This window comes from Lytechinus variegatus, chromosome 12 (assembly GCF_018143015.1).
Source record: "Lytechinus variegatus isolate NC3 chromosome 12, Lvar_3.0, whole genome shotgun sequence".
Classification (NCBI taxonomy): Eukaryota; Metazoa; Echinodermata; class Echinoidea; order Temnopleuroida; family Toxopneustidae; genus Lytechinus; species Lytechinus variegatus.
The window spans coordinates 25,513,835-25,528,781 of record NC_054751.1 but is presented as its reverse complement, the minus strand read 5'-3'; the positions used below and the strand labels follow the sequence as shown (position 1 = coordinate 25,528,781).

The 14,947-nt window shown below is 36.1% G+C and overlaps 1 protein-coding gene across 1 annotated transcript; it reads left to right on the top strand.

Annotated features, from left to right (window-relative positions):
- The first annotated feature begins 303 nt into the window (after positions 1-303).
- LOC121425488 (sideroflexin-2-like) lies at positions 304-14,404 on the top strand. The gene is made up of 10 exons (XM_041621557.1): positions 304-408; positions 4,592-4,785; positions 5,210-5,380; positions 6,418-6,516; positions 7,285-7,360; positions 7,887-8,033; positions 8,388-8,454; positions 9,229-9,328; positions 9,911-9,958; positions 13,412-14,404. The coding sequence occupies exons 2-10, from the start codon at positions 4,607-4,609 to the stop codon at positions 13,509-13,511; spliced, it is 987 nt and encodes a 328-aa protein (XP_041477491.1). The 5' UTR covers positions 304-408; positions 4,592-4,606; the 3' UTR covers positions 13,512-14,404.
- Positions 14,405-14,947: the final 543 nt, after the last annotated feature.

Genomic DNA, 14,947 nt, shown 5'->3' with positions numbered 1-14,947 from the left:
AATAGAATCTCGAGATGATCGAGCTAGATAAGCATTGGGAGAAGATTGCCTATTATTTTGAGTGATTTTCGATTCTCGTGTGTTCTCATGGAATTTTTTTTTGCTATCTACGATACCCCTGCCACCCCTCCCTGCCAACATAAGTAGCACATCTGAATTTTTCTGAAGGAGAGCAGCAATATACATTCTATTTTGATCGATGAACAGGCTTAGTCCTACAACACGTTGGAGTAAAGCTAGAACAAATGCTGTACGCTCGCGGCCGGAGAAGCAACAGGTTTTGCATTTTTTATTTGTGTACTCTCGGATACCATTCTAAGAGACACGCCACTGATCGAAAGTCAACCGTTCAACGTATCATTTTTTATTTAATTTTAATTTTTTTCTGGGGTTTCGTGACAAAAAGGCGTAAGTAATTCAAAGATTTGTGTATTATTTTATTGTTGAATATGTTTGGCCATATTCAACACTTACCAATGATTAAGAATTGATGAAAACAATTGTCGATTCGTGTCCTTCCGAATTCTGCCGTGCGCTCGCTTGCGCTAAGCTTCGGTCTCTGTTTTGTTGGTTGTTCAGCTGAACTTCGTGGCTTCACTCACCAAATACAGAGACCGAAGTTCTAGCGCGATCTGTACAGGGGACTCAATGGCCATATGTTTATGTATAGGCACGTATTGTATTACCGGACACTATCATATTTCCGGACGCGCATATTACTGCGTATGAAATCAATTTCGTTCCGTAAGACTTCCGCAGATCAATTTCACAGATCAATTCAAAGAACAAGATTGCAAAAACAAGGCGAAAAAATCCAACTTTTACCTTATTTTTCTCCAAAATGACAGAAAACGCTTAAAATATCTTATAACATAGTTTTGCATTATTGATCCCAATTGATCTATTTTCTGATGGAAATATGGGCTTAATTATTTGCCGAATTTTAATCTCGTCCGCTCCATCGCTCAGATCGTTGACGGCTAGTTCTCAAGGTACTCGGTAGTCCGGCCGTGCGCGAGGTTTACCGTGATAGATCTAGAGAGTCGTCGACGATCGACAGCGCATCGATCGAACTTGATGACTGAGGGGGGTCACGATATGAACGAGCATTAATACTGGAAAGTGCCATATCGAACGCGCGATAAAAATGAAATTGGTTAGCAAACACAAATTTATTACAAAGATCTGTTCAGAATCGACATAAGAAAGCAAACAAAAACTTTACTCATGATATGATATATCATGAAAAAATCACACGCAATTCTTTCTTACATCAATATAATCAAGAATATTTTTACCCATCCGGCGCGCGTCCAGAATTATGATGTAATTTGTCACGCACGAAAATAATTGTTTTTCGTGAAGGGTATGCGGCAAGTGCGGTGCAAAGAAAATGGTTGGAAAATATAAAATAATTTTGTCATATTCATAATTTTCAGAATATTTGGAATAGCAAGTGATAATTTTTCTTTATTGTATTTCCTCTAGTTGTCATTTTTAAAGCACTGAAATAAAGGTGTCCGGCAATAGGATACACTGCCATACTTAAGATCGGATAAAACGGGGAAGTGAATTTGCGCGACAGCCGAGGTAAGTCACTGTTTTTGTTCCTTTTTTTTAACTTCATTTTTTCTCCGTTTTTTGGCAATTGATGCCAAGAGGGAATATAAATTTGCACTCTGGTCACTATAATTTTCGAAAGTTTTAATCATTAAAGACAAAAATTGAAAAGCCCTGACGGGGGGATTTTGCATTGCAAGTCCCCTAATCATTGGCGGCGGAAGCCAATAAATTTAGGGGGTGTCCAACTGAAATTTTGGGATGGACACATGTAAAAAATAGGACAAGCGCCCCAAAAATTTTTGAGAAGCAAAAAAAAAAAAAAAAAGGTCATCAACCTAAATTTTAGGGGGGGACAACACACGTGTCAAGGGGGTCCACGTGAATTTAGGGGGGGACGCAGGAAAAAAAATTGACAAGCAAAAAAAAAAAAAAAAAAAAAAGGTTATCAAAACAAAATTTAGGGGGGGACCGTCCCCCCACCTAAAATTTAGGGGGGGACACGTCCCCCCCATCCCCCCCGCTTCCGCCGCCTATGCCCCTAATGGTGGCTGCACGATAGCGAGCCGTCTGTGTACGAGGAGAAATTAAAAAAAAAGAAATGTTAAAAAACTCCTCGAAACAGACGGCTGCCAGCTGTCTACTGGCACTGGAGTCTGGATCCAGATAGCCTGGGGCCGATTGCACGAAAGGGTCTCTTTGCAAGGACCGTCTTTCGTGTCGCCCATCTTTTATGATGCGCCATGTGAAACGCGTTTTAAACCAATCATCCGCAAACATATTCTATTCGTCCGTTAAAATAAACAAAATATTTGTTTATAAAATGATGTAATATATTATGAAATTGATAAAATTTGATTTAAAAGCAAGCTGACGAATCTTATTTTTTATCATAAATTTCGGAAACACCCCGCTTATAGCGTATCATAAAAGATGGGCGACACGAAAGACGGTCCTTGGAAAGACCCTTTCAGTTTCATGCAATCGGCCCCTGGGTAACACTTAACCTTAAGACAGTTTCGGCTAGCTTAGCCTAAGGCTTAGGCTTAGCCTGGACTCTGGAGGCGTCTGGGGACTGCAGTTTAATACTCTACGTCATTATAACCTTGTTCATTGAATGCTCTACGTAGGTCTATATCACTCCCCTAATGCCTGGATTTGCTTTTACATGCCTCTCCGTAGAGGCCAGGATTACCCGTGTTGAACCTAGACCTAAATCACCAATTTTGTTTAGTTTTAGTTTTTCGACCAAAGTTATGTACGGTACATGGCACTTGTTCACTGCTACCACCCACTCATTCAATGAACAAGGTTATGATATAACCACTCATTCAATGAACAAGGTTATGATATAACCTTGTTCTCAGTTACATCTCTATGTGTGGCAAAGTAAGGGTGGCAATTTTGGCTTATTTTCTCTTTTTCTATGGGACAAATGCTTGATTTTCTTACAATGTCAGTTTCCAATACAGCTATTAATCATATAACTCAGTTCATATGTAAATTTGATTCTTTGAATTATTTTTCCTTAATTAAAAAAAGAGATTGGTTGCAGTGAACAAGTGCTACCACCCTGCCTGTGGGGAATCTACAGACTATGGTATGCCAATGTTGAACAGAGCACACACTTAAAAAAATCATTAAAATATCACTTTTGTGACCAAAATTACTAATTTCCATAAAGTTGCAATTTATTATTCATTAGGCCTAGTAGTAGTAACTTAGGTTTAATTTTGTATTCACCAGAACGCTCAAAAACTTGAATTTTGGGCATATTTTTCTGTACGCCCTCTATTGGTGAAAAGAATTATGGCAACAAAATTTTCATTTTTTGATCTCTAATTTTAATTTAAAAAAAATAATTTAAAGAATCAAATTCAAAATTGTATGAATAATAGGTGTAATGGAAACTGTCGGTGTAAAAAAATCACGCATTTGCCTCAAAGAAATAGAGAAAATAAGCCAAACATTGCCACCCTTATTTTGCCACACATGGAGATATAAGTGAGAACAAGGTTATATCATAACCTTGTTCATTGAATGAGTGGTACATGGGCATGTTTTATGTTTACTCCCATTTTTAAAATTTTTTTGTAATTTTCATTCAATAAAAAGTATCAAAATTGAAAGAAGTTAAGAGCAAGAGCGTTCACTTACCCAGTCTTTTTACGTCGCCATCTTTATTTCTTTTGTTATTGATACCTAGGTACACACGCGGTAACACGCGTGCAGAGCTGCAACGTAGATTTAAAAAATACTTGCATTTGCCAATTAAAATCACGATTCGTAAAATATTTGTTTTAATCAATAAATATCATATAAATTACTTTATGATATTTATCAACCGAAACAAATATTTTACGAATCGTGATCGTGATCCAGTGGGGGAAGCGAGGTGCTGGTGCACCCTGCAAAAGTTCTCTAATAGTCTAAAATTAGGAGACAAGGGCCTGTTTCATGAAATGGTCTTTTGGTAGACCGCTCTCTTCAAGATATCACTCGACTGTTTCACGAAGCCGAATTGGGCGATACGAAGAATTGTCCTTGGAAAGACACCTCCAGACATGTCCTACGTAGGCATGGTTAGCCAGGAAGTTAGTCAGGAGTCGCGCCCTATTCCAAAAATATTATGAAAAAACGGACACTTGCCACAGTGTTTACGTCGCCATCTTGCTTTCTTTGTCATTCGCTAAGACGACAGCACGCTATCTTGATATATGCATGCTGTCGTCTTGGCAAATAACAAAGAAAGCGTTGATTTCAATACACTTGGCAATGAACTTTGTATGACAATTCATATCATTGTGGTTAGAAAAGACCGAGACTGAAATAATTCAACACTTTTTCCAACATCAGATATTTGACTCCACTGATTTGCCTGTGAGCATATTGGGAGTCTCACATTCTCACAATTAAGTAATATATCTTAATATTACCTCAAACTATTCCCTGGGAATATCTGGCTAAAAGTTTGATTATATGGTAATTCAATGAACTGTATTATATTTGCTTATCTTCCACATATTTTCAGGCTAAACTGTAAGCTATGACTACATCAGCTGTAATGGAGGTGGCTAAGTCGAGGTTAGACCTTGATTCTCCCAGATGGGATCAGAATACTTTTATGGGTCGCCTCAAGCACTTCTTCAGTATAACCGACTCCAGGCTAGCAATCAGTACCAATAAACAGCTAGATGATGCAAAAGACCTGGTACAAAACTACAAGTGAGTCAATCAACTACATTTAAATCCATATCTTGATAAGTCTAATATCATGATTTAATAGATGAGCTATCCAACTTCTGTTGACAATGCATTTAACTAACTAACTAAAGTAAGTAAGTACACCTGTGAGTGAGTGAGTGAGTGAGTAAGTAAGTAGTTAAGTAAGTAACTCACAGCATCAAGAATTTTCACTTGTTTTAAGATTCTTCCCAATCATGAATAATTGTAATTTTCAAATACTTGTAGTTCTTTAACAATCACTTTTATATGTTTTAACATGAATGTTGCAAAATTTACACCCATTCATTGATTCAAATGATACCAAATACATGATTTCTGATTCATTCAATCTGATTGAAAAATATTGTGAAAGAAACTTATTTTACTAACAGAAAAAAAAAATCTGATTTCATTCTCTCATCAGACTCGGACTGGAGCCACCAGGAACGACAGAAGAGCAGCTAAGATACGCTCAACGGCTTTACATGTCTGCTTTCCATCCTGACTCGGGGGAGAGACAAAATTTAATTGGTAGGATGTCCTTCCAAGTCCCCGGTGGTATGCTCATCACTGGTGCCATGTTACAGTTCTACCAGTAAGAAACTTTATATTTATATGGGACAGGGAAGAAGTTATGTTTTCTCTACATACTGTACCTGTGTACTGATTATATCATGAGACATATTGTTTCATACATGATTATTTAGGATTTGGTTACATTGTGCTGCACTCAACCCAGGTGAGGTGAATGGGTACCTGGTAGGAATAAATTCCTTGAATGCTTGTGCGCCTGTTTAGTGGCTTGGCTACATACAACCGAGGTAATAATAATTATGATACCAAGTGTTGAGCGCAGTAGAGGATATTAATAGCTGTGCTATACAAATGGTCCATTTATTATTATTTGGGGAACTTATTTTCATTCATTATGAACCATTTATAAATGGGAGCGGATAGAATTTATAATACATGGTATAAGGAGAAGCTGCTCACATAAATGCACAACCTAACAAATATCACTTACAAGAAATATCCATACTATGTTATTGATTAGTTTTCGTCAAATATTCAATAAATGTAGGATGATTTTATTATATTATTTTTATTCAAACCAGAAAGATGAACTTCCCAGTTCCTGTTTAGACACAATGGGGGTTAATTTCTTGCTGAAGGAACATATGCTATTGCTGGGATAAGAACCCACTCCCCTTTTAATTGAAAGACGAGGATCATAACCACTAGACCATGATGCCCCATAAGGAGTAGGAGTAAGTTGTAATAAAATTCTATCCTGTGCACAGCATCTTTATTTTTTTTCATGTGTGGAGCGATGTGGCCCAGTGGATTAGTCTTCGGACTTTGAAACAGAGGGTCGTGGGTTCGAATCCCAGCCATGGCGTAATTTCCTTCAGCAAGAAACTGATCCACAATGTGCTGCACTCAACCCAGGTGAGGTAAATGGGTACCGGTACGAAGTAATTCCTTAAAAAGCTGTGTGCGCTATGAACGCCTGGCTTAGCTTGGTAATATAGGAGCGCCTTGAGCACCTAACAAGGTGGATATGTGCGCAATATAAGTACCCTATATTATTTTTTAAATGAAAATTTTTTTGATATGTATTATCTCAATCAGAACTGTCCCTGCTGTAGTATTCTGGCAGTGGGTGAATCAGTCATTCAACGCTCTAGTTAACTACACAAACAGGAATGCAGCCTCATCAATAACTTCTTGGTAAGTTACTTACTGTACTCTTTCACTGATATGAAATTTCAATTGAGTTTGATTTGTCATTGAGAAACCCTCAAACATGGCAACATTCAGTTATGATCAGACTTAATAACATTAGCTGTGTTCTCCCCAAAGTGCTCAAAATCTGTCATTCTTATCAGATATTTGTAAGACCATCTGTAGATGCAAAATACAGTGATGGAATACACAAACTCGTTTTTGTTTTTAATTAAAAAGAATAAAGTAAGTTTCGCATTGGGGCAAGCAAATCATTAACAAAGGTAGTATTCTTTATCATCATAATCTTGATTAATTTCCTATAGAGTCAACATTGCAGTCATTACCAGCATCATCTAATCGTTATTGCCATTATTATCATCATCAGTCAGTCGTCACCACAACAACCATCGTCACTGCCATCATCCTCGTCATATTTGCCTTTGTCTGTTTTGTGATCATCATCTTCATTATCACCATTCTCTTCATAATAATAATCAAAACCACGATCACCGACATCTTCGTCATTGATCACCATAATTATCATCATCTGCAATCGTTGCCATCATCATCACCTTCATTTTCAGCAATCCTCATCATTATCATGTCTGTCGTCATCACCGTCATTACCAACATCATCATTGTCATTGTCATAATTATCAACATTCTCTTCTTCATCATCGTCATCATCATTGTCACTGCCTCCATCATCAGTATCTTTTGAGAATGCTGCACTCCAAAACAAAATTTACATCTTTGATTTTCTTCAAACAGGCAAATTGGGACAGCGTATGTTACAGCCACAACCGGTGCACTGGTCACTGCGCTTGGACTCAATGCATTAACTAAAGTAAGTTAATATCAATGAATAACAAAAACATGAAAGTTTGAATACATTGGAATCAGAATAAATCAGAGAGCTTTCTCACCTGTACATGTAACCGATTGATAATATGGTCTCATAGTATAAGGTCATTTATTTTGCTTGAAGAATAGGAAGAGCTATAATCAATGGACAATACACAACCTTATACTTAATCGCAAATTGATTTATATCCCATGTACTGAAATTAATTAAATTGGGGATTATTTCAATTTTGAAGTTACACTTTAACGCAATTCTATGTTTAACTGACTCGAGAGCAATTGCGATTTCACAAAACTAATGAATGCCTTCTGCCAGCCACAAAACAAAATGTATGATTACAAATTGATTATTTCTTGGTAATACCCTTGCATTGGATGTTCTTAGAATTTTTTTTTTATTCAGTTCAGACTGCACCTTCCCTAGCAGCAAACTCTGAACGTTCCTATGATTGTAGGTGTCAGTCCTTTCAGTAATCTTTATTCAAATGTTCTTTCTCTGTTGCGTTCAGACGGCCCCTCCACTTGTTGCCAGGTATGTCCCTTTTGCAGCTGTAGCAGCAGCGAATTGTGTGAACATTCCTATGATGAGACAACAGGAGCTCATCAACGGTATCGTCATCTACGACGACAAGGGCAACGAGGTCGGAAAATCAAGGGTAAATTAAAAGAAATTATTTTATGCATTTCATAGTATTTGAGGATTTGAAGGACTTTCACAAGTTTCATTGTAAGATTATGAAAGCTCTGTTTGATAACAGCTGCAATGATAGTAAATAGCATTTGTAATTTCCCTAATTTCATTTTGCTTCAACCATTTAAAACAAACTGTATATGTATGTAATGATAAACTTACATTGCCTTGGCGTCTTTGTTGCAAAAAAATTAAAATACATGTGTCTTGTTCTCATAAAATCTAGAAAATAGTCTGTATAATTCCTTATCCAAAGTCTTCCTGTTGGGTTGTTTATAAAATGTAACGTTTCATATTTTTTTTGTCTTGTTCTCTACAGAAAGCAGCGGTAAAAGGAATTTCTCAGGTAGTCTTCTCAAGAATATTCATGGCAGCTCCTGGCATGTGTAAGAACACTTTACTTCATTCCCTTTTATTCTTTCAATCAGTTAGGCCTGTAAACTTTGTTTTTGATTGGTACTATAGTTTCATTGAAGTGCCTCTAATTTAAAGTATTTTGTTTCCTTCTTTTTTCTTCCTTTTGAAAATCTATGTCATGTATAATCTTGTGCAACTCTTGATTTTATTTAGTTCTATGCTTAACGTTAAGCCTTAATTGGTGCACACAACAAATTTTAATGACTGCATCATTTAGACTGCATCTCTTGCCCTATTAGATTTTTTGGTGGCTTCCATTTCTCCCTTTATCTATAAACTGCATACGGTAACCCTTTTTTCATGTTATTTGGTTTTCACCAACAAAATTACAGTTCAACACATGATATCATGTTTATACATATTAGGAAAACATATACTTGTAAGTGAACATTTTTTTGCTACTATAAGGAAACATTAATATGTATTATACAGGAGGTAAACATTAAAAGAAGAATCATCAGGGTATTTCAAATTATTTTCCAATTGAGAATATAAAAATGAATAAAATTGAATGCAAGTTCTAAGAGTAACGGTGCACAATGCATACAGAAAGTATACGTCAGAAAGAATTGGCAATGTATTCCAAATTTTATGATCCTCTCTTAAAATTTAGATGTAAGAGCACACTCACTTTCTTTTCAGCAATTTCCATTTCAAGGTCCCGTTTTGTTAGCTCTACTTGAGCCTCATCTCATCCTTCACAAAGTTTTCATAACCCCAATTATCCTTTCCTTTGTATTCAGGTGTACTGCCGGTTATCATGGAACGTTTAATAAAATACCCATGGTTCAACAGAGTTCCGGCCTTGCATGCTCCATTTCAAGTCTTAGGCGTAGGATGCTTGTAAGTCATTTTCTCTACTTAGGCTTCCCTTCCCTTTGCAGAATTTTAAGTGATATTCCGAAATATACTCGTCCATGCTTGTATTCTAACATGGCAGTCATACCAAAAAAAAAGAACCCCCCTCCCCCCCAAAAAAACCACTTCAAACTGATCAACAGTATTTCATTGGATATAACGTAATTGGCCTGGAATCGGTTTTGTCGGGAAGAATTTCACATGAAATCGGGTAAATGAAGCAATGCTACCCGTTGCATGAAACTTTTGCCATAAATAAAAACTCTGGCAAACAAAAGTATGCCATAAATTATTTGCCAATTATCCTCTATAGTAAATAGTTACCTGAAAATGTACATTTGAAGACTATCCCTTTATAGCACAGTGAATCAGGAACAACATACAGTGTTGGCTTGTCATTTTTTGGCTATCAAGAGCAAATTCACATATTCTAGCCAACATTTCAAAAATCTATTTGGAGACAAAGCTTTAATTTATGATGTTCTATTAAATTGATAAAGTGGACTTATTTTTTGTTTGTGTTTTGTTAACAATTGTTAAACTTAGAATTTTTTTCTCTCCTTGCAGTCTCGTCTTCATGACACCGTGCGCATGTGCATTGTTTCCTCAAAGAAGGTAAATTCTTCATTAATTGTCCTTGAAAAAATGTTTGTGCAGTCTGTAATATAATTGAAACGTATATTTTGGTTGATCAATTTTATACTGTAGGTGCTATAAGATTATTTTCTATTTGATTCCTGTTGTCCCTTTTTCTTTTTTCTCTTTTTCTCCCCGGGTATCCCTAAGACTTGCATTGTATTGATGTGCCTTTTGTACCTTTTTCTTCACTGTTAATTTTTTTTCCACCTTTCTTTCTCTGTTTTATATCTTCATTCTGTAGTACCTCCATGACCGGTTTGTCTGTCCGTCCTTCTGTCTGTCTATCTATCTATCTATCTATCTATCTATCTGTCTGTCTGTCTGTCTGTCTGTCTGTCTGTCTGTCTGTCTGTTTATCTATCTATCTATCTACCACCCTCCTGGAACACGTATTTCCTTGTGTACTTCTCTTTGTGCCTCTCTGCTTTGTATTTTTTGTATTAGATATATTTATCTCTCACCCTCACTCTTATAATCCCACTTAATATTAGGCGGTGCTGCACCATCCTGAGTTTGCTTAATCTCAAGATTTTAGCCCGATCGGCCCTCTTTGCGATTAATCTCGAGACTCAAAAATCCCTGTCTCCACCATCGCAAGAAGAGCTAATCCTGCTCGAGCAGGACGCCATGAATAAGTAATCCTGAGTGCGTCTGCACCTGCAAATTAGTGTGATAATTCGTAAAATAGCGCGCTATTTTGCAAATAATCCCAAATTGACTTGGGATTGCAATCTTGAGATGAATCCTACGAACTAGCCTGATAATTGCGTCTCCATTACAAATAATCTCGAGATTGTTCAGATCGGGATAATTTGCCGGATCAGAAATATTGCGTTAATTTGAAAACTCGGGATGGTATCAGGGTGACCAGACGTCCCGTATTTCCCGGGATTGTCCTGTATTTTGCTTCTTTATCCCGCCGTCCCGACAAAACCTTCCCGGGACGCCTATTTTTCCAATATTTTAGAATATTGAACAAAATGTATTTAAAAGTGACGAATTTTCATCAAAATAACCAACATATGACGAAGCAGAGACAACAATAAAATCGATTTGCAAATGATTTTCTTGCTAACCCAATACATCGTAAACTAACTGCCCTCCTGCCATTGTGTGACAGGCTACTAGCTAGGCATGTAGGATCTGAGCAGATTCTCTCCACCAAACATGCCAAAATAATCACAAAATCGGCGGGAAATTTGGATGACTATATTATGGGTTCTCAGATTACTGATTTGGAGATGTAATCTCGGAGGAACAATTAAGTTATTGAGTTTTCATAACTAGATCTAGTTGTTTCAGCTTTCGTTTTGAGTCTTGTTGTGTATGATGCCGCGATGTTTCATCTAATTTTTAAGTAAAAAAAATCACTTTGAAATTTTATTCATTTCTAAAACATTATTTTTAATTCTAAAATTATATTTGAAAAACACCAAATATCATTATGATTTTTGTTAGATGATTGGATTTTTTTTTGCTTGAAGTTTGAACTTTTTTCCTCTTTCTTTCTTTTCTATCCTTCTTTCTTCATCCTTCTATCCTTCCTGATTGCCCGTTTTTGTTCCATCTATCTTTATTTCCTATTTGTCTTTCCTGATCCTTTCTCTCTGTGTTAATTTTTCTTTCTTTCCCCCTTTTTCTTACCCGTCTTCTTTATCAAATTTCCCTTTTTATATTCTTTCTTTCTTAAAACTTTTTTTTCTCCCCCTCCTTTCCTCTCCTTTTTCTTTAAATTCTTTCTCTTCTTCCATTATGTTTTCATTCCCTTCTCACTTATATTCTTTCTCCCTCTCTTTCCTCCTTTCTTTCATTCTTCATTTTACTTTTCCTTTTAATTCTTTCCCTTATTCTTTATCTCCCTCTCTTAATTCCTTCCTTCCCTCCTCCCTTCTTTCTCTGTTTGCTTCTTTCTTTCAAAGAATGAAGGAAACATTTTTCTTTCCTTCATTCTTTCTTTCCTCCTCATTTTTCTTACTTTTTTCTTTCTCTCCTTTATGTTGTCTTTCACACATCGTATTCTTCTTCCATTCCTTTCTTTTTCTTTCTTTCTGTATTCAATTCAAAGAATGACGGTTACATTTTTCGCTCTTTTATTCTTTCTTTTATTCTAACTTTCTTTTATTCTTGTTTTCATTTTTCCTTCATTTCCCCTTAATTTTTTCTTTCTTTCTTCTCAATTCATCTCTTTTCTTTCGTCTCTTCTTTCTCTCCTTCATTCTTTCGTTCACCCACCCTTCCAATTCTTTATAATTTTTCACAGGTGCAGCCAGTGGCGTAACTACGGGGGGCATGGGGAGCACGTGCCCCCAATCGGCTGCCCCCCCCAAAAAAAAAAAAAAAAAAACGGGGAAAAAGAGAAAAAGAGGGAGAAAGTGAGAGAAACGTAGTGGGAAGGAAAAATTATTGTTAATTATGTTATATAATATTATAATTAGGTTATATTACATAAAAATAAAAAAGATAACTTTATGAAAAATAATTTGCTCAGGGCCTATGTCTTCATTGTTCCTGATGCTCGCATTATCTGTTTAACGAGATATATAATCCTGTTGTACTAAAACCTCCCGTTTTCAAGTCAATACACACCAAATATATTTCCTCGCACTTCGAATTATTATTGTTTTATGCAGTGACATATCATTTTAAGGTCTTAATATCAAACATTTCACGTCCGCGCTTACGTTCGCATTAGTGGATTAGTAAGATATGTCCGCTCTTCATGAATTCCTAAAACCAGTCCCTAAAATGTCCCTTTTTCTGATCCAAATATAAAAAAAATTCAGCTTGCGCTCGCATCATTTGGTTAGTGAAATACGCATGGACTACGTGAATTCCTACAATCAAGCCTTAGAATGCCCCTCTTCAGATGTGAACTAATTTTTAACTCGCGCTTCGCGCTCGCAATATTTGATTAGTGAGAAGTGCATGTTAATCATGATTACAATGACTACAGGTGCTTTATGTGTTTGGATGCATATAATTCTAAAAAAATCAGCAAGCGCTTGGTACTCGCATTAGATTACTATGGTGAGATATGTATACTCTTAATAGATTCCTACAATATAGTCCTTGAAGTGTCCGTTTGGGGTCAATATATACAAAAATTTCAGCTCGCGCTTCGCGCTCGCATTATGTGATCAGTAATATACATATTTATTTAATGACACTGTCCTTAAAATGTCTCTATAAGTCAGTATACCTAGCAACTGAGCGCGCTTCGCGCACTCACTAGGTGAATCAAAATTTTTGCTGGTGCCCCCTATGCCGTGACTCACGGTACGCCACTGGGTGTAACACTGTGTAGCCTTGTTTGTTGATCTTTTTTTGTCGATTGTCCCGTATTTCATTTTGTGAAATCTGGTCACCCTGGATGGTATAGATGGCCCTTATGTTGTAAATTTTGTTTTCTTTCACTTTCCCCCTATCCAGCACTATCGCTGTATCCAAACTCGAACCTGACACTAGGAAAGCTATTCAAGACAAATATGGCGATTCACTACCATACGTCTTCTACAACAAGGGGTTGTGATTCAGCATCCATCGTAGGTAGGATTAGATATTATGAACAAATTATATATTTTTAAAAGCTTGTATCAACTGTGACCTCTTGGAAAAAATTACTTCTCCCTTGTATTAATTATGACCTTGTGGAAAATATAATTTCTTCCTATGAGTACAAGTGCCATTCATTCCAAATGATTTTTACAATTGATTCGTAAGAGCGATTTGTATGATGCATAAATGGGTACTTACTTGCCATCTGTACCAAGAAACTTTGTATTGTTTGTTTTTGCATTATGATCCCAAAATACAGAATCTTTTGATACATATATGTATTACTATTTTTTTTTTAATTGTACTACCAAAAGACTTCTGTATGTCAAAGATATTTAATGTATTCTTAGGTGGAATATAAATGAATTTAGATACAAATTTTAATGGTTAAGAAGCACAAAGTCACCCTAAGTACTTCCTAGTGCAATACTCAGTGTCACAATTATGGTTATAATAATGATCTTCATGTTTTTTTTATTATTAAATTTTTGGTGTAGAATTTGGAAAGGTTAACAATATTGCTTGATTACACATGGCAATACAACTGTCTTTTTTTTGTCTAGTGTTTAAAGATTATGGAGATATATATTATACAACTGAGGTATCGAGGATGAGAGTACACATATTTACAAATATATATAAATGGGAGATTGTGGACAAATGCTAGTTTTCATAGCTTTATTGCTTTAAAGAGGTCCCTTGGATCATGAAATAATTTCATTATAGTCGGGATTATTATTATAATAGGTGTAGAAATGAGGGAAAGTGTACATGAATGCTGGGAATGATTTGCAACCTCAAAAACATATTTTAGGGGTCTATGCATTTATTGTAGAACTAATAGATATAATAATGATATAGGGTATTTATATTGCGCACATATCCACCTTGTTAGGTGCTCAAGGCGCTCCTATATTACCCGGCTAAGCTAGGCGTTCATAGCGCACACAGCTTTTTAAGGAATTACTTCCTACCGGTACCCATTTACCTCACCTGGGTTGAGTGCAGCACATTGTGGATCAGTTTCTTGCTGAAGGAAATTACGCCATGGCTGGGATTCGAACCCACGACCCTCTGTTTCAAAGTCCAAAGACTAATCCACTGGGCCACAACACTACATATATTGTGTAGGCCTGGGAGTAAAACACAAACTTTTGATGCATTTTATCAGTTTACCAACAATCCGCAACTGAATATTGCTTTTTACACAAATCAATTGTTTGCCAGATATTGATTACTGACTTGAGCTTTTTGATTATCAAAAGTGCATGGCTGTAATGAACTTTATGCTAAAGTTTAAAGAATTCCAAACATTGTAACTCTTCCAAGACATGGCAATAATGGCTGCACTGTATTAAAAATTCAGTCAATATTGTAATTGGGAATGTCAATTTTTATGATATTATGAAC